Source organism: Paramisgurnus dabryanus, chromosome 8, assembly GCF_030506205.2.
Source record: "Paramisgurnus dabryanus chromosome 8, PD_genome_1.1, whole genome shotgun sequence".
Lineage (NCBI taxonomy): Eukaryota > Metazoa > Chordata > Actinopteri > Cypriniformes > Cobitidae > Paramisgurnus > Paramisgurnus dabryanus.
In genome coordinates, this window is record NC_133344.1 from 5,833,149 (window position 1) to 5,856,775 (window position 23,627).

Below are 23,627 nucleotides of genomic sequence, written 5' to 3' on the forward strand. Positions count from 1 at the left end.
AGCATCAAACCAGCATGGACCAGCATGGGAATTATGCTGGTATATGCTGGTTTAGCTGGTGGTCACAGCATTACAGCACCAAAACACAACATATGCTGGTGTGACCAGCATGGGATGCTGGTGCTAATGCTGGTTTGTTGCTGGTTAAGCTGGTGCTAATGCTGGTGCTGGTTTGATGCTGATTTAGCTGGTGTTCACTAGCAAACCAGCACCAAAACACAACATATGCTGGTCTTGCTGGTATGCTGTTTTTTTCAGCAGGGTTTACATATTCAATTTCATAAAATCGACAAAACCTCGTTTTTCGAGACAGCGTGACAAGAAACGTGAGTATCCTCAGTTTTATTAATCGAATCATACTCATTCGAATTGTTTTTTAATCAAACTACCTTAGCCCATCGATATACTAGTACATTTAATATTTGTAAAGATAGATTGTAACAAAATTTGAGCAGATAATGTATGTTTTTAGCCTTTTTTCCCCGATAATATTTATAGCTAAATAATATAGCTAGCTAACGTTAGCTTTTAACCTTGGACTTTTTGTAGACAAGCCATTGTAAAATAAGATTAAAATTAGTTGACATTAAAGTAGACCAATTAAATACATCGATGTGCGGTTTCCCGGACAGGAATTAGACTAGTTAAATAAATATAAGAGCTGCCCAAACTGAAAACAACTTGCACTGACATGTCTTAAAATACATCAGTGGCCATTGCTTGGCCTCAAAATGTACACAAGGTGGCTTTGATCAAACTAGTTATATTTTCTAATTAAACTAAGCCCTAGTCCTGTCTTAAAGTAATCCCTGTTCGGGAAACCACCCCAAAGTGTGTTAATATCAAAGAATTTGACCGTTTGACCTTTTCTCCTTAAACTATAAATTTAATTAATTAATGCAGGAATAATTATTTTACTTTATATAATTTATGTAGACTACTTAAATAAGTTCTTAGAAAAGTAAGTATTAAAATGAATCAATATCAATTTAACTGTGATCTAAATTTGTTGCCAGCTATTTACAACTCATACAATTGACTAATGATCAAATGTATTATGCCTACACTATTTATTAACCAGCCTTTTCTGTTATTGTCATATATGCAATGTTTTTTATTAATTAGTTGATGTATTAATTTATATGGACAGGCCATCATTCATGGCCTATGTGAAATGCAGGCATTATCCTGGCAGGAGGAGGTGTTCCTCCGTGACCCTTCTTGCAAAAAAATGGTATTTGTAATTCACAATATTTTTGACAATGACATTCATCTTTTATTGTAGTGAAGACAAGGAATTTGACAGAGCAGGTTCCAAAAGACTGAAAAAAGAAGGAAAATCACCTGCAGGAAGTAATTACTTATGCAGTTACATTATTTGACATTTATTCATTTAGCAGACGGCACTTTTATCCAAAGTGACTTATAAATGAAGAGTTCTTTTTAATGCAATTGAAGATGAAAAGTAAAGTCACTAGCACAATTATTTCATTTTTTCTTTGCTTTCTCCTGTTTACAGCAAGATGATGTTTAGTTAATTGTTCAATAAAGTACAGAATTGTTTATTATTGGTGTTTTGTCTATTCTTATTTAAGTTTTGCTTTGCATTCAAAATATGAAAAAACAAGTTTTGTAATGTTAGCGTGATATAATGTTAATAAGAACATTACAGGTTGAACTGAAAAAAAAAATGGAATTTACATAAAAAACATTGCAGCAATTTATCAAATAATATTTTACATAAGATCGTTCAATCTGTAATTGTATCCCTTCCATCAGTAATTTTCTTTCAATTACACCCACGCTCAAAAAATACTGCAGACTACTGACTTGTTAGTCAGAGAATACAGAGAGTTTTTTGGCACATGCATTAAGCAGGGAACGCAAATATTTATTTGGATAACTTTAAATAAAACGAGACCGTAATATTGCATCCAATTGTTTTCAATGCCATTTGGATAAGGGTGTTATACGATCTTCCAAACGGGAGGGGACGCTGTCTCGAAAAACGAGGGGTCTGCGAATGCGGGTTTCTGGGCGGTGGTCTGTAGCTGCAGGCTCCGAGTGCTCTTCCGCAACTTATACAACTCAGAAGGGCCCTGTCCCAAATGGCACGCTCCGGACTTGTGGTCCTCCTCAGAGTCCACACTTTGATGACATCATGTAGTCCCGACTTTAGGGACCCTTGATGCGAGTCCACGTGGGTGCACCGGAGTCGTATTTTGAGAGACTCGAGCATCACACCGGAAATAGGTAGAGAAGTTGAACGTCAGTATGAACTCCTCCCTTCCGTCGTCTGATTGCCCTTTCGCAAGGACTTCTGGGTTGGTAAAGTGCGCGAAGCCTGCTGCAGTGCGGGCTTCGCTGAAGGCCGCATCAAGGGGGCAAAGGAGGCGCTGATGAGCACACTTCAAAGCGTAAAAATGACAGATGGGACACCCTACGGACTCATAGACTCAGTGAGAACGCGCAATTTAAGGCCACGAGACCGAAAGTCCACATGAAGTGCGCCATTTGGGACAGGGCCAAGTATTGCCCTAGGGCAGTGTTTCCCAATCCTAGTCCTCAAGTACCGCCTTCCAGAAAGTTATAGATGTCTCCTTATCTAACACACTTGATTTTACTCAACAGCTTGTTGGTGAGACATGCTATCCATTCTGAAAGGAGACAGAATAGTTTAATCAGGTGTTTTAAATGAGGAGACATCTAAAACTTTCTGGAAGGGGGTACTCGAGAACCAGGATTGGGAAACACTGCCCTAGGGCAAACAGTCTGTGTATGTTTTTGAGGATCGCTCTGAATTGGATCTCCATCAAAAGTTCTTTACAAAAATGCAATTATCTCAACTTTTTGATCAAAATTTGGTGTTTTTGAAAAACCTACCAATATTTCAGAGGTGATAAAAGAGAACTAATGAAGGTAGGATGAAATGTCTTTTTTGTTTGAAAGCAGAGGGTCTATTTCTTTATTTGATATATTGTACATTTTCTTGAAGACATTAAACTTTTGTGAAAATCATGAAAACTGCTGGCGATGGCTGGCAACTTTTTTTTTTAAACGCTGGCGAGGAAAGAGTTAAAGGTTCTGTACAGTGTGAAGTCTCTGATGGACTCTGAAGTAACCTGAATAAGCAAATGTCTTGTCACACTGAGAGCATTTGTAAGGTTTTTCACCTGTATGAACTCTCTGGTGCCTTAGTAAGGTATCATTTACACTAAAACTCTTCCCACAGACACCACAGTGATAAGGTTTCTCACCAGTATGAACTCTTTGATGAACTGTTAATTGAGATAACCAAGAGAAGCTCTTTCCACAGACACTACAGTGATGAGGTTTCTCCCCAGTATGAACTGTTTGATGATCTCTTAATTGAGATAACCTAGCGAAGCTCTTTCCACAGACACTACAGTAATAAGATTTCTCTCTAGTATGAACTCTCTGATGGACTTTTAAGTGACATGAATAAGCAAAAGTCTTGTCACACTGAGAGCATTTGAAAGGTTTTTCACCTGTATGAATTCTCATGTGACTTATTAAGGTATACTTTACACTAAAACTCCTCCCACAGACACTACAGTGATAAGGTTTCTCTCCCGTATGAACTCTTTGATGAACTCTGAATTTAGATATATTAGAGAAACTCTTCCCACAGACACTACAGTGATGAAGATTCTCTCCAGTATGAACTTTCTGATGATCTCTGAATTGAGATGAATGAGTGAAGCTCTTTCCACATTGAGTGCAGATGTAAGGTTTCTCTCCAGTGTGAACCCTCTGATGTTCTTTGAAGTGACCTGACTGAGAAAAAGTCTTGTCACACTGAGAGCATTTGTAAGGTTTTTCTCCAGTGTGAACTCTCTGATGGACCATCAGATTATATTTAAGGCAGAAATGTTTATCACAGTGTGAACACTGATAGAGTTTCTCTTTAATGTGAATATTCTGGTGTTTTTTTAATGAACTTGAATCCCTAAAGGTTTTTTCACATTCACTGCACTGATACGGTCTCTCATTGGTGTGTAAAAGCACATGTGTCTTCAGTTTATGTTTACAACTAAATCTCTTCTCACAGTGAGGACACTCGTAAGGTTTTTCTCCTGTGTGAAGTCTCTGATGAATTTTAAGAGTGTGTTTGGTTTTGAAGTATTTTCCACATTCAGTGCAGTTGAAAGGCTTTTCACCGCTGTGTGTCCTCATGTGAACATTTAGTTGAGAGAAAGAGACACAAATCCTCCCACACTGCTCACAGTGAAACTGCTTCTTCTTCTTCTCTCTGTGGTCTTTTGAATTAAGTTTCTTCTCTTGTAAGGTAGTAAATTTGGTCTCAGATCTGGTGAAGAGTTTCTGTTCTGTGTGTTTTCTCTCATGTCTCTCTAAATGTCTCTGTGTGCTGAATGTCTTTCCACAGGTGATGCAGGAAAGAGTTTGTGCTGTCAGTCGCTCTTTTGATGTTGAGGACGTTATTTCTATATCCAAACATGAATCACTCTTCACATCTGAAAGAAACAAGAAACAATTAAATTGTCTTTTTACTCTTATTTACACAAAGAAGGATGAAGAATTGAGATTCTGTATCTTTTTCTAGATTCACACATATAGACAGAAGACAGGTGTCAGTCCTGTTATTACAGCTGGGTCATTGCACATTAAATAAACTAAAATTTGAAAACATATGCAGGAATTTTATTATTTTTGTTAATATTTTATTAAAATAATAACAATATAACTAGTAATCAATTACAAAACCTATAGAGATGGTTTCCCAGACAGGGATTAGCTTAAGTCAGGACTAGGCCTTAGTTTAATTATAAAATATAACTAGTTTTAACAAACATGCCTTACTAAAAACTGATCCCTCCCACCGGGAAGCAACCTGAACAACGTCACTCAGTCAAGCTGTGATCACCAGTAGTAAACATCAGAAAAGAGATTTACCAAGATTTACAGAGATTTAGCTGAAAGCAGTGAACACAAAGCCTTGAAGGAATGAACACTTACAATTATGACTGATTGACGTCATTTACTTTCACAACAACATTTGGCATATGTTTCCCCTCCTAAGCCTTGTTTCCCCTGGCCAAAAGTGCTACCTAGCGTACATTAATTGCACAATAATTGGACAATAATTATGAGTTAGTATTTTTAAGGTTATAAGTAATTGTTATAGCAGCACACAGCGCATCTTGTTCAAATTCCGATCGGCTCAAACAGAAACCTGCTAGGCATATTGAAATATATTCAAGCACTTCAAGAAATATAATCATATAGGCGATGCTAAACGGCTAACATTCCAATGCCAACCGGCAGCATGAGCATGTTGTCATACTTAAGATATTTATGTAACACCTCACACCATAAAAGTATAAATAAATGCTAACCCGCTCAACAAAAAGTCCGCCTTGTCAGTGTCGGTTTTTAGCCCAAAATCTCCCTGAAGCTTCCTCCAACGGTCAATGGCGGACCCTATATTCCGGCGTTTTTCACATTTTTTTTATCTCTGCTATTTCCTCTACAGACTTTCTCTTTCTTCCGACCTTTACTGTAGGGACAAGCAGGGGCCGCTTGCTGCTGTCGTTTTTTTTCCCTCCATTTGTGAGCTGTTGCTACTTTGCTAGCTACCATACACTGTCACAAATTTCATGTCGCAGAAGGGGGCGGGGTGCGATAAGGTGGAGACGCGAGCGCAAGGTGGAGTTTCAAGTGGAGCGGGGATTGGATGAGAGCAGTTGACCAATGTATTGGTAAACTTCTTTGCTGCTATACACCCAATATAGTGAATGGATTTTTTAAATTCTTTTTTCTCTTCATTTTGTTACGATTTTACTGTAGAACCAAAACCAGCATCTAAACAAGGTTATTAATATTTAACAATTTTGAAATCGTAGACCATAGCTTTAAGATGTGTCTTTGCAAGTTGTTTTCAGTTTGAACAGCTCCTTCATTTATTTTAGTCTAGGACAAGTCTCATCCCTGTCTTGGAAACCACCCATTAATTAGGGGTGGGACAAAAAAATGGATTCTTCGATGAATCGCGATTCGGACGTGGGACGATTCTGAATCGATTCACAAATGTCAAAAATCAATTCTTAAATGTTAGTTTACAAAATAATAATGTGATGTTATCGGAACTAAAAGGTGAAACTCAACTGGGGGAGAGGTGCTGCAAATGGACAACTTAAGAGAGCGCTCACTGCACGAGCACATAGCGGAGCTTACAAGAGCAGAAGAGAAAGAAATTAAATCTAGAACAGCCCTGTTTGAGTCATTCTAAACTGCAAGAAAACAAGATACACTTTGGGATAGTCTTTCTCTGCCTTTTCTCTGTTCAGTGAGCGGCAGGGAGAACAGCGCATTTAATTTAATGACTCTTCTGACTGTGCTATAGCGTTTCCCTAAACCATCCACTGACTGTTTAGATATAACATGAATATACTTTTGTAAAAATATGCACATTCAGTCGCTGGGTGCGCTGCATTATATAAATACATTAATGCTGCCAAAATCACTGTGTATAATGATGATGCTAGACCCTTAACGTTAATCAGTTCGTGGAAGTTAATGATGGTTAACATTCAGAATTAATATGTCACGTTTGATTACAGGACATATATGAAGAGTTTCGTTGCAAAACGTGAAAACTCAGTTTTTAACATTTTAGTCAAAACATGTTTATTATTATTTTATCATGTTATTATTTTGTTTTATGGTGCTAGTTAGCTGTATTTTTTAAGTTACGAAGGTTTAAATCAAAACAAACCAACTGCAGTTGAATTGATATTAATTGGAATGCACAACCAAAAAAAAACAAGATTTCTGAAAAATAAAAAAAACGGAGTTTTCTCGTTTTGCAACAAAACTCTTCATATGTAAGAATGACATTATTTATCCCTTAGTTGAATTAAAGTACAGTATATGACAGCTCAGGGACTAGTAGCAAAAGTGCAAACATTAACCTGGCTTTGAGAGCAAATGAGACGTAATGACCTCACAGATATGCAAATTAGTACGTCAAGAATCAATTCTGAATTGTATCGGGACCCTAAGAATCGATTCTGAATCCCCCCCGATTCCCACCCCTAATTATGCATGATTCTTTTTGAGTAATCCACATTTTTGTAGGAGTTGTCAAACAGAGGAATATTTTTAATTTGTACAAATTACGATTTTCACTTCACAATCCTTGTTGCATTATATGAAGACAGTTCTAGAATAAGATTAAGTATTTTTTAAAGGGATAGTTCATCCCAAATGATCCCTTTTCCCTGTGTCATTCTAAACCCCCAAGTGCTCAGATAGTGTTCAGTAGAGATCGACCGATAATTATTTTTTTTTTTACAGATAATGACTATTTGGATATTTATGTGCCCGACAATTTTTATTTACTGTTATACTACTTTTGACACGATTACTAGAGCTGGGGTAAACGACCATTTATTAAACGATTAATCGGGCGACTATTTTTCTGATTTATCTAACGACTAATTGGATGATTAATCTAACGATTAGTTTCTGTTGCTTGATTAATAAAAACCGTAATGTATCTCAAATAAATGCCAAAAACATTCTTAATTATATATTTTAAAGGTTGTATCAGTGATTTCAGGCCAGGGGGTGGCCAAAGCTACTTTAGGGGGTCCATAGTCCAGGAAAGGAAACGATGTGTAACTATGTATCAAGAAAGCATGAATGAATGCATTATAAAATGTAAACATAATAAAGGTGAATTTAAAAAATTTCTGCTGTATTTCTGTTAAAGTGATTCACCCAAAAATGAAAATTCTGTCCATTTACTCACTCGTATGTTCTAAACCTGTATAAGTTTATTTTATTTTGATAAACACAAAATAAGATATTTTGATAAATGATGGTAAGCACACAATTAATGGTATATCCATTAAATTCTAGTGCTGTGTTCAAAATATCCCTACGACGATTCATCATCATGGCACCTGACGATGCGCGCATCGATACAGCACCTTCCGTATCGATTCGGATGTACTTTTGAAAGTAACGTGACGAATTGCTGTTGATTCGTGATCCATATGGAAAGGACGCATGTGTCCCGCAGAGTACGTAAAGTTAAAGGTGGCGGGGTTTACTTTCACTTTGCGTGTCTGTCTCGCTGGCGCACGTGTCTGCATAGTGAGCCGCGTACTCGCACTCTCTCTCGCGCGCATTAAAATCAATGAGTTCAGTATGAAAGCGCAGATATCTTAGCCTATACTACTGCAAAGGGCTTTATTAGCCACTCTCTTATAAGACAGTACTAACGCATTTGAGAAGAAACACGACAAAGATTTGCATGTGAAAAGTGAATGTCTAGAGAAGAGATACAGAGCTACTTCAAACTATAACTGTCACATTAATAATCTGATTTCTATTAAATAGTATTAAGTCTGACTGCATGTTTATAGATATATTCATAGATGTAGAATAATGAGAGACAAGAGTAAGGCATCATCTTTGTAAAACTGCTTTTAAGAAAAACATAAGTTAAGTAACTAAATATTTCTAATAGCTAATAAATTAATGGCAAAAACACAACTGTTACAACACTGCTTATTCAATGTACAATAAACAAATAATAATAAAAATAATAATAATAAATGTTACTAAATTCTGAACAAAAATGTAATTCAAAATAGTCTTGTATCGTGATGCGCATCGTATCGGGACCCTTGTATCGGGATACGTATCGTATCGGGGAATTGTTGGCGATACACAGCCCTATTAAATTCCATCATGTTGTTTTTATTCCTACTATGGTAGTCAATGGTTACAATCAGCTGCGTGCTTACCATCATTTATCGAAATATCTTATTTTGTGTTCATCAGAAAAAATAAATTCGTACAGGTTTAGAACAACATTTTTCAGAATTTAAATTTTGTGTGAACTATCCCTTTAATGAAGCAAAAGATCAGGAAATCTAAACTCCATGATAAACCTTCAACTTATTTCAAATAGCAGAGCTAAACACAAAGGATGTTTGGCAAAAAAAATTAAAGTAAATGTGGATTCATCTTTATTTACTAAGATACAAACGTTTTCTTATTTTGATATTTAATTAACTTTAATGACAGAGACAGATTATGCTTATTATAAAACCGAATGCATACAATGTTTATTCGTTTAAGACGTACAGTAACCAAATGTTTACTATAAAAATTACAAAGCTATTTTGGCATATGAGCATTTGTCCATTTAAGCCAAAAAGACGCAAACATGAAGTCGTTTGACTGTGCACCTGCGCTATCGGATATGTAGGGTTGTAATGGTATGAAATTTTCACGGTATGATAATCGTCTCAGAAACTATCACGGTGTTCGTAGTTTCACGGTATAAAATTATTTGTAGTATTATAATCATCAGCTATAATGACCCTTAAATGAATGAAAACAGATATTAAAAAAAAAACTTTTGAAAAAAATAAAATAATGATGCTGCATCACTCATTTGAACAAAATAAGAAATAAGTTATTTCTCTTTAGATTTCGCCTATGTATAATCAACTTAAAATTGACTTGTAATATAAATCACTTTAATGTGCTTTAGTGTTTCAAGAGAACGAGACGGAGAGCGAGAGGTTACCAGCGTTCACATGTAAACAAAACAGACATGTGCGCTTATAAACAACGCTTTATCAGGCATTATATAGAGATTAAACGACAAGAAAATGTCATCAAGATTTTCCTCAAGACAGTTCACTTGCATTTATATAACAGCTTTGTGTCCGAAAACAGATTGGCCGAAAATTAAACACACATCCGTTTCCGATTTATGCCGATTTTCATGACTGGATTTTGGGATTCCCTCTGCATCATGGAAATAATACTGCTTTAAATTATAAATAAAACACACCTTCATCTGTACAGAGGGATGTGTTTGCGAATATGGTAGCACATGTTCGACGTATTTTCTCCTTTTGCAGCCACTCTTCGTCCACATTTCTCGCAAACTGGATATCCATCTTTAAGGACAACACAATAGTGCTGCCACTAACGACTAATTTTCTAACGACTAATCTTTCGACTAATTTTTCGAATAGTCGACTATTCTAAACGACTAATTAAAAAAAACTCAAGTGTTTGTTATTTCATCGTGTCCATTTTATTTTGAACCCACCGGTGTCATAAACAATATGAATAACTTAAATGTTACCAAATAAAAAATTACAATGTAAACAATATAAATAATAATAAAAACTTCCAGTGCAAAGTAGATGCTTAACAGAAATATGAAATGTTTCACTTCTACTCTTTGATCTTATATTGCATTTTTATGGGGGTAATTTTAGGCCAATATTATTGAAAATGGACAGAGTAAAAGTCATAAATAAATATTACAACTTGTAAACACAAAACGCAATCTACAAATAGATTAAAAATCCACAAACACAGTCCTTGTGATCCGCAAATGTAAAACAAGATCTACGAATCGTCTTTGTGATCCACAAATATAAAGCATGATTTACAAAAAGAAATCAGTGACTTGTACTTGAAAACCAGAATTTGAATGAATGTAAAGTGACTTCTTTGCAGATGAATATCATTTTCTATTTGTAGATTGTGTCACATTTGTTTTCAGAATTCTGACACTATTGTTTCGCTTTGGTGACAAAATAATGCCATAATCGTTGAAAATGAAGAGACTACAATTTGTAAACACGAAACAAATCTGCAAATAGGTTCCAAATCTGCAAACAAACTCCTCATGATCCGCAAATGTAAAACGAGATCTACAAATATATAAAAATCCACGAACAGACTCTTCATGACATACAAATATAAAATGCGATTTACAAATAGATTTAAAATCCGCAAACCAACTCTTTATGATTCACAAATAGAAATCATCGACTTGTACTTGCCAAACAGAATTTAAATGAATGCAAAGTGATTTGTCTGCGCATGAGGGTCATTATTTGTTTGTAGATTGTGTTGCATTTGTTTTCAGAATTTTGGCACAACTGTTTCGCTGTTTTCCATTAAAAAAATCTACAAATGCCCTCCTCACAATTTGCAAACAAACACAGTCTAACTTGTATTTTCCAACCATTGTAAAAAGACATTCTTACACATTCTGTGCAAAGTTCAGCATGCAAGTGTTGAATCTGTGTTTGCAGATCACAGGGCATTCACGAATCCTTCTGCACAAGTCTACAGATCTTTTTGGCACTATCTTTCCGCAGAGTTTGTCACTACGATCCACGCGTGTAGTCAGCCAATCAGGGGTATTGCTTCAAAGTAATGCCACGCCCCCTCAATAAGCTCTTTTCAAAATAAAAGCTGGGCTCACTGCCATTTACCGTTGCCGGTGTTACAGCGCTGAAATGCGGCCAGACCGCGTTATCGATATTATATTAATGATATTAAAGCATTTATGTATAGCATGGCAAATATGTAGCATTAACGTGAACTAGAACAACCCCTCGTCTAAGTTATTATCAGTGCCTGACAATTCAGCCGAGGTCATTAAATCGTTAAAAACACTGCATGAAGCGGTTTTATCCTTAAAACATCAGTGTCTCTTCAACGAACATTTGCCGAGCGTCAGCGAGCCAGCTGGATGGAGTGGAGCTGCTAAGGTGACGCAGCTAAAATAAAGCAAGCGGGTGCAACGATAATATTGGATGTAACTTGCCGTAATTAACAAAAACATGAGCCTTATTTGACAGCAGCACTAATTGAACTATTTGACCATATGCATTTGATATACATACCGTGACCGGAATGCACTTACAAATCGTGCTGTTATTAGAAACATTTAACTGTTTCCAGACTGAGCATGGAGACAAACAAGCGCAAGCCGTTTATAGAAGCAGCTGCCTGTCAGCGTGTACGGAATGAAGTCAAAACGGTCTCGGTTTTTAGACCGGCAGTCTGCCTGTGCCATTCCACCCTAATCCGGACTGCAAATTACATGTTAATATTATATCCACCATTTACAATCCTTCCTTTAAGGTCTGTTCTGCTTTTAACAGCTCAAAGCTATTACTCTCTGTAGCTTTCGAGTCCGTTGTAGGCTACAGGTAAATTTTGCAGTTGTTTTAGTTAACTTTGCAGAGCATTTTATTGTCGGAAATGGTCCTGGGCTGGGTTTTCCTATAACGATTGAACTTAGCACTCAAGAGTGCTTTCTACAAGGTAAAACGATCGCTCGCAGCTGGGTTTTAAGTGCTACTAACGAGTCGCTATCCCTTTGTCAAGTGCTGAAATGTCACTTACTGAATGACTCGTAATTGTAGCAGAAGCTTGTTTAGGCTAATGATCTTCAGCCGATGTGCACTAATATTTTTTAAAATATTATTAATTATTTTTCAATGACTTATTAAATGTTTTAATAATTTGTGCATCATGAAATATTATTTTTTCATATTTAGTTAGGACTCGTCCCACTGCGCAATGCCTTCTGCATTTTATAATATAGTTTAGATTTTTCTTTTTATTTGTTGTTTATTATCTATGTTTATTTATTATTAAGGATTATTGCATTGTACCGTAAATATTTATTTGGTTTCTTTAATCAGATGCCATACCCTTCAAAAAAATATTTTTTTACTGTAGCCTAGATGAATTATAGCAGCAATTGGTAGGAACCATTTATCAATTTGCTAGTACCAACTTTTACCAAAATTGTACCAAATACGTTTTCCTTCTTAATTAATTTATGTTTAGTCATTTAAATTTCATTTCTCGTTTGAATTTTAAATATATTATATTAAAGTAATTTAAACAAATAAACAAAGAAAAAAAAACCCAATAAATAAATATAGCCTACATTTAAAACATTACATTATCGTTATTGCAGGAGTGCAATTTGCTGGTTGTCCTGCAGGTGACCTTGTAACACTGCTGTCTTACGATGCACTTATAAATTAACGATTACTCCAGAGCACTCGTAGATCTACGATGATTTTCGAGTGCTACTTAAGCTACAAAGCTTTTGGGAAACGGCCCATAATTCTAAGATGAATTTTAAGATTGTTTTTACGATCTACTTAGCGATGCTTTTGGGAAACCCAGCCCTGCTCGTTTGGAATTTGCCTGGCGCACAGCTCTAGTCAGAAAGATTAAAAGGCGGGCTTTGTTTTTAAAAAATGTAATGCATTTCTTGATACTACAATAATGAACAAGTCACCCATTTATCAAGTATCGATTCATTATTTTCACTTAATCCTTTTTGCTTTTTACAAAAAGTAGAATAGGCACGCATATTCTGCATTTATCCAAAATTATGACTGTGGCATGAAGAAACTTTCCTATTTTAGTGAAAAATAAATAAGTTCTTTTGCTATTATTACGTAGCATATATTGATGATTTTTAATAACAAATATGACCGTTTTAAACAAACTAAGTACACTGATAAAAATAATATGAAAAAAATTATACGCTGGATTTACTAAAAAAAAAAACAGTGCATCATTTTTACATATACTTTTTTAAAGTAAGTTTTACATTGAATTTAAGCCTTTGCAATTTAAGCAATTGCAATGTTTAAGTAAGTTTTACATGGAGAAGCAATTAGGCCTACTAAAAATTCCATGTAAAATTTTCTTTAAAAAGTGGATGCAAAAATGATGCACTATATTTTTAAGTTAATACAGCCTATTGTTTTTTTATAATTATTTAATTTCCTTCTCACAAATTTTACATGATAAAATTTAGGAATTAACTAAATAATGTGTTAATCTAGAATTACTCACATTTTTGCATTATTTTCTACTCAAAAATAGTTTTTCTTTTAACCTATTTTTTATATAATTGACTAATTTTATTTAGTTAAATTTACTAAGCCACAAAACATTTTTTACAGTGTAAAATAAGAAAAACGAAGTAGATAAAACCGCATACCCAGCTAGACACTCAAATCGAGCTAGGCACTCAAATCGAGTCAAAACAGTCTTGGCTTTTAGACCCGCAGTCTGCAATCCACCCTCACCCGGACTGCAGGTGACATGTTAAAATTATTCCACCCGTTACATCAAATTATTCCCCCCCTCCCCTTCATTGTCCCCCAACCCTACCACCAGTGAATAAATAAATACATTAAATAAAAACAAGCACTTTAAACAAAAAGCACACAGAATTCTTTTTTTTGGTTTTTAACTGAATTCTAAACACTAAAGTTAATTCCTTAAAGTTAATTAAGGGTTAATCCCTAGTCCTCCCCTCGCGAGTTGTTTTTTGTTCAGGGCCTAAATGTGCATTGAAATATAGTTGATGTATTTCATAAAATTAATCAAAGATATACAATTATAAATTATTGTTGAATTATCCCTTTTTCCAAGTATGTCATTATGCACAATGTATCAAACTTTGAAAATGAAACAAAAACAATAACTTAAAAGTCCTTTTAAAAGCAGTAGTTATTAATGACATAACTGCATATACTGTACATTGTATATTTTGCACGTTTCTCATCCTCTTTTTAATCCTGCTTGACTGAAGGCTTCCGTTAGAACGTTTCTCGTTTGTCGTAAGGTTTTTGTACATTAAAGCTGTTGAGTTTCTCCCGCGGACTTTTCCCCCTCGCGCTCGGGCACGCTGTCTGCACGCTGTATATGAACTTGAACGCACCGCCTAAAGTCGAGGGCAGGGCGAACACTTCTAGTTCTAAACAGGTTAACTGAAAGCACAATGACATTAAATGAGCTGACGCCTATTTCGTTTTTTTTTTTCGCAGACGCGCACAGCTCCAGTCAGGACATATTAGCCAGTTTTGTATATCAGTAGGTTCCAAACTATTGCAACCCCATACGTATTTACAAGACCTACATTTTTTTATAGAAATATAGGGGAAAACACATTTGTTCCCTTTTAGTAGTTTTTTAACAAGTTTACTTAAATAATATTAAAATATAGGGTTGCACAATTATGGCAAAATCATAATTGTTTAGGCTACTGTATTTGCACTGAATTGGAAATGATATATTAGAAAAATACAATGAATTTTCAAGGCTGCAGAGAACATTATAGCAGATATGGCTACTGAGGATTTAATTATATTATTTTAATAGTCAGCGAGTCCCACTCCGGCCCTCATTTTGAGTGTCTAGCTGGGTGCACATTTTTACCGACTTTCTTTTTCTTATTTTGGTAAAAAATTAACAAGTTCTATTATTATGTAGCATACATTGATTTTTTTTTATAACAAATATGACTGACTTTTTCATTGGCAAATGCAGAACAATGAGGAGAAAGCAAAGGTAGGCTACACGCCTTTCTCCCTTATATGATTAAAGGCTTAACTGTCATTTTTAAAACGAAAGCACATGCTTGTCAAATTTATGCTGGGCTGGATAAATGCAGAATCAACAATATCTTAATTTTTTTTCGATTTATTTGTTCGTATTCATTGACCCTTTTTTTTCTTGTGCCAATAGCACGGTTGTCTTTTTCCTGTCACTCAGCACGAATTTCTATAGCCTATATTGTTTTCCATGAACACAAATACATATATCAAATACTGCCTGACGAAATTTTTTGACCGAGCCAGCATAAATTTGACAAGCATAAACAATCCGCTTTCGGTTTAAATTTGTTTTTAAATTAAATACATTTTAAAATTACATTTAGCTTATGTTCCCCATGATTAATCTTCTCATCGCAAGGTAGAGGCGTGTCGCCTATGTTCTACATGTTCCTTGTTGTTCTGCATTTGCCAATAAATAAATAAATAAATAGGCTACTTAGTTTGTTTAAAACTGTCATATTTGCTAGATAATAATAGCAAAATAACTTATTTATTTATCACTAAAGGAAGGTTCCTTCAACGCCACAGTCATAATTTTGATTAAATTCAGAATATGCCTGCCTATTCTACTTTTTGTAAAATGCAAAAGGGATTAAGTGAAAATAATTAATCAATACTTGATAAATGGATAGCCTAATCAGTCCTGACTAGAGCTGTGTGCCAGTCACATTCCAAACGAACAGGGCTGGGTTTCCCGATAACGATTAAACTTAGCACTTAAGAGCGCTTTCTACGAGCTACTTAACGAACATTCGTTGTTCATTTACGTGCGTTTCCCAAAGATGCACGTATAACGATCGCTCGCAACTGGGTAATGCAATAATCCTTAATAATAAATAAACATAGATAATAAACAACAAATAAAAAGAAAAATCTAAACTATATTATAAAATGCAGAAGGCATTGCGCAGTGGGACGAGTCCTAACTAAATATGAAAAAAGAATATTTCATGATGCACAAATTATTAAAACATTTAATAAGTCATTGAAAAATAATTAATAATATTTTAAAAAATATTAGTGCACATCGGCTGAAGATCATTAGCCTAAACAAGCTTCTGCTACAATTACGAGTCATTCAGTAAGTGACATTTCAGCACTTGACAAAGGGATAGCGGCTCGTTAGTAGCACTTAAAACCCAGCTGCGAGCGATCGTTTTACCTTGTAGAAAGCGCTCTTGAGTGCTAAGTTCAATCGTTATAGGAAAACCCAGCCCAGGACCATTTCCGACAATAAAATGCTCTGCAAAGTTAACTAAAACAACTGCAAAATTTACCTGTAGCCTACAACGGACTCGAAAGCTACAGAGAGTAATAGCTTTGAACTGTTAAAAGCAGAACAGACCTTAAAGGAAGGATTGTAAATGGTGGATATAATATTAACATGTAATTTGCAGTCCGGATTAGGGTGGAATGGCACAGGCAGACTGCCGGTCTAAAAACCGAGACCGTTTTGACTTCATTCCGTACACGCTGACAGGCAGCTGCTTCTATAAACGGCTTGCGCTTGTTTGTCTCCATGCTCAGTCTGGAAACAGTTAAATGTTTCTAATAACAGCGCGATTTGTAAGTGCATTCCGGTCACGGTATGTATATCAAATGCATATGGTCAAATAGTTCAATTAGTGCTGCTGTCAAATAAGGCTCATGTTTTTGTTAATTACGGCAAGTTACATCCAATATTATCGTTGCACCCGCTTGCTTTATTTTAGCTGCGTCACCTTAGCAGCTCCACTCCATCCAGCTGGCTCGCTGACGCTCGGCAAATGTTCGTTGAAGAGACACTGATGTTTTAAGGATAAAACCGCTTCATGCAGTGTTTTTAACGATTTAATGACCTCGGCTGAATTGTCAGGCACTGATAATAACTTAAACGAGGGGTTGTTCTAGTTCACGTTAATGCTACATATTTGCCATGCTATACATAAATGCTTTAATATCCTTAATATAATATCGATAACGCGGTCTGGCTGCCTTTCAGCGCTGTAACACCGGCAACGGTAAATGGCAGTGAGCCCAGCTTTTATTTTGAAAAGAGCTTATTGAGGGGGCGTGGCATTACTTTGAAGCAATACCCCTGATTGGCTGACTACACGCGTGGATCGTAGTGACAAACTCTGCGGAAAGATAGTGCCAAAAAGATCTGTAGACTTGTGCAGAAGGATTCGTGAATGCCCTGTGATCTGCAAACACAGATTCAACACTTGCATGCTGAACTTTGCACAGAATGTGTAAGAATGTCTTTTTACAATGGTTGGAAAATACAAGTTAGACTGTGTTTGTTTGCAAATTGTGAGGAGGGCATTTGTAGATTTTTTTAATGGAAAACAGCGAAACAGTTGTGCCAAAATTCTGAAAACAAATGCAACACAATCTACAAACAAATAATGACCCTCATGCACAGACAAATCACTTTGCATTCATTTAAATTCTGTTTGGCAAGTACAAGTCGATGATTTCTATTTGTGAATCATAAAGAGTTGGTTTGCGGATTTTAAATCTATTTGTAAATCGCATTTTATATTTGTATGTCATGAAGAGTCTGTTCGTGGATTTTTATATATTTGTAGATCTCGTTTTACATTTGCAGATCATGAGGAGTTTGTTTGCAGTTTTGGAACCTATTTGCAGATTTGTTTCGTGTTTACAAATTGTAGTCTCTTCATTTTCAACGATAATGGCATTATTTTGTCACCAAAGCGAAACAATAGTGTCAGAATTCTGAAAACAAATGTGACACAATCTACAAATAGAAAATGATATTCATCTGCAAAGAAGTCCCTTTACATTCATTCAAATTCTGGTTTTCAAGTACAAGTCACTGATTTCTTTTTGTAAATCATGCTTTATATTTGTGGATCACAAAGACGATTCGTAGATCTTGTTTTACATTTGCGGATCACAAGGACTGTGTTTGTGGATTTTTAATCTATTTGTAGATTGCGTTTTGTGTTTACAAGTTGTAATATCTATTTGTGACTTTTACTCTGTCCATTTTCAATAATATTGGCATCATATTACCCCCATACATTTTAACACAACTGAATGCTATTTTACATATTATCTGTTCTGTTGTAGCCTATAAAATAGTGACTAAACATGACCCATCACCTCGTTTTTATCCAACCAGCTGTTTCTTTAACTGCTGCTAAAATCCTGATTTAGATATGCAAAAATCACCATACATTTACATTGTAGCTTTACTGCTGTTGCTCTTCTCATAATTGTTGTTGTGTTTTGAGCCATTTCTTGATTTTAAATGCGAGTGATATAGCGCAGACAATTCGGTGCAAATTCAGAAATATAAGATAATACACTGTTGTTGTTACATAGACTACAGAACACGGCATACAGCATCATAGGGAGGGAGAAAGCTCGCACACAGACTCACACTACTGCTAATCTTTCTTCAAGTCATGTTAACTCGATCAGTCGTCTTTGTCAGAGACATCTGTGAATGTTGACGTTTACGCAAAAAAGAAAGTACATTAAAAACACTGACACCTTTTCACTGTCACGTAAGAGAGAGGCGCGCGCGGTCGAGCGCTGCAAGCAACATGAGTGATAGAGAGAGAGAGAGAGAGAGAGAGAGAGAGAGAGAGAGAGAGAGAGAGAGAGAGAGAGACGCGCTGAACACTCGCAACAATGAATTGAGCCGTTTAAAATAGTAAAATAAAAATGTAAATGGGAATCATGAAAAATCTATTTGTTGCGTCCAGTGTTGATTCCGTGGCGGAATCACGAGCAAACATAGACTTTAACATCCAAAGACAGAGTCATTGTACTTCTCAAAAGAGTTAATAAAACAGTACTGACTAGCTCGCCATTTCATTAATAATCATATAACAGTTACTTACGTTGTCCTATTCTCTGTGGGTGTATCGTCAATAACTCCAGAGTGTTTTCGTTTGAGATGCTCGTGCATTGTCGTTGTGCTCCCGTGATAAGCCAGCGACGTTTGGCACGGTGTAACAGACCACTCTTTTATCACAACTTGGCTTAAAATACTTTCATACTTCGGAAGCTTTCCGACTCATAATTCCATAGACTCACCTGCCACCGCCAATTTTTCAAAATTAAAGCAGTGAAGGCAGGGGGAGAGGGAAGAAAGATGATAGCGTAGCAGATTAACCAGCAGGGCGCGCACAGCGCACAGACTGGTGTGGAGGTGAATTACATTGAGCCATTTGAGACATGAGACAGAATTACAGTGGGCCGTTTGAGACGGAAAAAAATAAATATGCGACTCCTCGACTAAAAAAATTGCCGTCGACAAATTTTCATCGTCGATTACGTCGACTATTCGCGGCAGCACTACAACACATGCTCATTTTTGGGATACCCAAAGTATTCCCATAATGCAGATTTTAACTTTTTCTCAGCGGGGGATAGAGGTTAGATTTTGTGTTCTTTGGCTCTGAAATTTTCTCTGCTGTACAGAGAAAAGCTATATGAGTGGTTTGTCTAGCAGTCATGTGAAATGAAGTATATATGCGCAGAAGCACAGGTGAGATCTCCTTTATTATAATTTTTTCCAAAACCGGTATTTAGCAAATGTTTATGGTATGATAATCGTGCATGTTAATATCATGGTATACGGTCATACCGGTATACCGTTACAACTAGGCCTGGGGCGGTAACCGAATTACCGCCATACCGCGGTCACGTGACCCATGCCGCGGGTCTGAGCTCCTTACCGTCATAACCGCAAAAAAAAATAATAATACACTTGAAACATTGGCTTGCACTTGTGTGTATATGTGGGGAAGTTATACACGTAGCTTGTTAACTGAACATTAACCTGATATGATTTTTAATATTAATTTGTCATTCAGCCGCAACAGATCAACAACAGAATCAGGTTTCATACATTATTAAATTGACGCAAAAATATGACGATGGAATTTTGACGTTTCGCTACAGGCCTAACGATTAGAGATGGGCACGAGTACTCGATTGCTCGAGTACTCGAACGTGGCATCGATGATCGATCACAAAAACGATGATCATGTGGGTTTATTTATTATGGATATGGCGCCATTTGGATGTCTTGTTAGCATTACAAGCGTATGTGGTAGTAAAAACTAGGTCTGGAGATGCGTGTTTGACGTCGTGTCGAGCTACGCAGACCGACGTATGACATCAGTTACATTACCATGCGTGATTCAAAAACAAACAGATAATTCCGCGCGACTGACCGCAGCAACCCGCCGATCTGTGCAATGTGCGGCAGCCCACCAGCCCGCCGATCCCGTGAAGCCGGCGACACAACTCACATCACTGAGGCACTATGGTTTAAAAGAATGCCGTAATTTTCGGAAATACAGTCAGTCAGGTGCAAAATGTACAGGGCCGTCAAAAGTTCAATGGGTTATCATCTCATATTTAAACATCAAATGTCAAGAGATACCAGAGAGCCATACGAGCATTAACATTACATCTTGACTGAGGTAAGAGGACGCCATGACACAGCTACACGCTAAAATGATAGCAAAACACTTAAAGCTGCTTAATGTTATGAAGTTTGAGCTTTGACTGGACGTGTTTAAAAGTGCGCTGTTTATGATGCACATCCACAAAGGGAGTTACACTTTCTTTTTTTTTTAGATAACTTAGTTGAAGACTTAGTTGAAGTCTTGCATTTTATGCAGATAGATGCACGTTGCACATTTATGTTGTATAAAGGCTTAATATTATGCAGAGTGCATCATATAGAAAGCGCTTCGGTTTGTGTTTATTAACCCTTTAGTTTCACCTCATCACGCAGCTATTCCTGTTAGAGGTTTCTGTTAAAAATATTTAATTCATTAAAAATTTGTATGTGTTCATTGTTCTGTCATAGTTTCTTTGAAATTAAGTTTTATTTGAGTGTTTTTAATAAAAATATTTTCATTTTCACCATGATGTGTACAACCCGCCCATTTGATTGCCTCGCCCCCAGTTAATCGAGTACTCGTTCTTCAGACCTATGGATTAATCGAAATGAAAAAATAACAAATGCACATCCCTACTAACGATTACAACAATTCTGATCAACTGAACAATCCCTTATAATAATAACAATCACTCCCTTATTGCATACAAGGTAATAAACAGAGAACAACCAATTTATCGGTTTGCAGATTTTATCGGAGATATAAGTATGTGGCAGATATTACCACATTTGTGAGTGATCATTGCAAAAAATATTTTATATAGTATATATAGTGTATTCTATGTACAGTACTGTAGTTTATATACTGTAGTATGTGTACTGTACTATAATATACACAATGAATACCGGTCGATATATTATTATCTGTCTTTTTCACTCCCTAATATCTGTAACGGCCCCAAAAAATGCTTATCGGTTGGGCTCTAGTAATAAATAGAGGAGCAAAAGAGTGAAGAATAATATTAACTTAATGAATAATAATCACTGAAATAATACATCGTTAGGAAAGTAACAAATCAAACAGTGTATATATCATTGAATTCCCAAACTGGTATTTTATGTCAGAATTATTGACATTTTGTTGTTACAGTTTATGAAATGGCTGTTTATCTATGCATTAACTCATACATCAACTTTATCAAACTTGCTATAGGTCGCAGAGGTATGAATAATTAATGACCACAGACATTTATTTAGATGTATTTTTTAGAAAAATAATGTTTATCTGGTTAATATTAATATAACTTAGGGTACATCTTCTTAAAAGTTAGCTGAATGTGGTTCCTGTGCTTCAGCCTTCAACCCGCAAGTGAACAGCAAGATGAACGTGAGTTTAAAAGGCTACTAATAAGCATAAATAATAAAAACATTTATTTAGCATTTTTATTACCCGCAAGCATTCATTCATGGCTGTTTAATTCATGTAAAGCTACGCTGTTACTGGGAAAGGATTTGATGAATCAATTTACGTGACTCTGTGAGTTTCAAATTCTTAGCCAAGCTGCATAGATTGCTTTTCAGGCATTTATAACACATCTTATCTGTGCATTAATGTCTGTTATGTTACATAAATTGATTTATTAAAGCTAAGTAAGTATACTCAAAGTTCTTTTAATGAAGTTGCGTCACTCCGCCGTCATATTTGCTGTGCAAATTTCGTTTTGGTTTCTCTACAAAAGTGTTCTCGTCACTTCATAATATTATTATTGAACAACTGATGGACCTTTATGCCGATGTCCTTTTATTATTTTCTAAGGAAAGAATCGTGAAACAAACAAATTCAATGGGACAGACAGAAGCCTCCCGAATTTAATAAAAAAATATCTAAAAATGTGTTCTGAAGACAATTGGAGCACTTGGGGGTTAAGGACGACACAGGAGTAAGTGATTTATGATCAAATTATCATTTTGGGGTGAACAAACCCTTTAACCCCACATGCCTGTTGCTCAATAAGTATTAAATATGTCCTAAACTCCTTTAATCTTTTAGTACTTACACTTTTTATTAGTGAGTTTGTGACTGAAAACCCAAAACAGGTGCTCACATGACAGTTAAAATTTTTAAAAACACAACAATTAAGGAGACATACCTGATGGAATAAAATCATCATCTTCCTCAGTGCGATCTTCCTCTTCTGTGGGTTCAGTTTTGATTTCTGTGGGTTCAGTTTTCATTTCTGTGGGTTCAGTTTTGATTTCTATGGGTTCAGTTTTAATCTTCATCAATAGGTTCCTGCAGTCGATGAGTTTGACTGAACACATCTTCAGTTTGGTCTGCAGGATCTGCTGCTGTTCTCCAGCGTTACAGACAGAATCCAGAGATTCTGTGGAGGTTTGATCCTCCTGTAAGCTCTGTTTACTGTCACACACTGTAGTGTCCTGAGTGTCTGTGGGCTTTGACTCAGTATAACAGAGTAAAGTCAGACTGAGCTCGGAGTCCTGTGTGTGTCTGGATTTCTCTTCAGAGAGTTTAGAGTCCAGCAGTGGCTGTGGTGTGCGGCTCTGATCTCTGCTCATCCACACTGAATCCAGACTACCATCATCAGTCACATACACTGAAGATTCACAACTATCCACATCCTGACAACACAACACACACAGACAGTAAGATTAGAAATGATTTGATGTTGTCTGATTCAGGTAAATGATGTTTAAGCTGTACAAACCTCTCGATTCATTGCTAAATCTCCTCTTGACCTCAGCATAGTCTCCAGTAACGCCACCTCTTTCTTCAGCTGAGAGATTTCTGTGATGAAATCGTCAATATATCCAGCATGGACAGATCAGTTCATACTCATTTACAGCACAACACAGCACATCTCATCATCAACGTCTCAACACTTAAATACACAGAGACAAGACTCTGTTTACACTCAATGAAACACGCAAGAGAGAAAAACACGGAGGATACACAAACACATCACAGGCGCGTTCTTTCT

At 36.1% G+C, this 23,627-nt stretch overlaps 1 protein-coding gene across 2 annotated transcripts in view; it reads right to left on the reverse strand.

The window, feature by feature from the left end:
• Window positions 1-1,181: 1,181 nt before the first annotated feature.
• The window catches only part of LOC135771674 (uncharacterized), a 76,024-nt gene continuing 53,578 nt past the window's right edge, over window positions 1,182-23,627 (reverse strand). Inside the window, exons 2-5 of one of the 2 annotated variants that reach the window (XM_073815404.1) lie at window positions 23,355-23,434; window positions 22,779-23,268; window positions 3,258-4,496; window positions 1,182-2,344 (exon numbers count right to left, since the gene is read on the reverse strand). In XM_073815404.1, the coding sequence (XP_073671505.1) occupies window positions 2,160-2,344; window positions 3,258-4,496; window positions 22,779-23,268; window positions 23,355-23,393 (1,953 nt within the window). In that variant the 5' untranslated portion in view covers window positions 23,394-23,434 and the 3' untranslated portion in view covers window positions 1,182-2,159. Of the gene's footprint in view, window positions 2,345-3,257; window positions 4,497-22,778; window positions 23,269-23,354; window positions 23,529-23,627 lie in introns of both variants that reach the window. The other variant, XM_073815403.1, reaches the window with a different exon arrangement.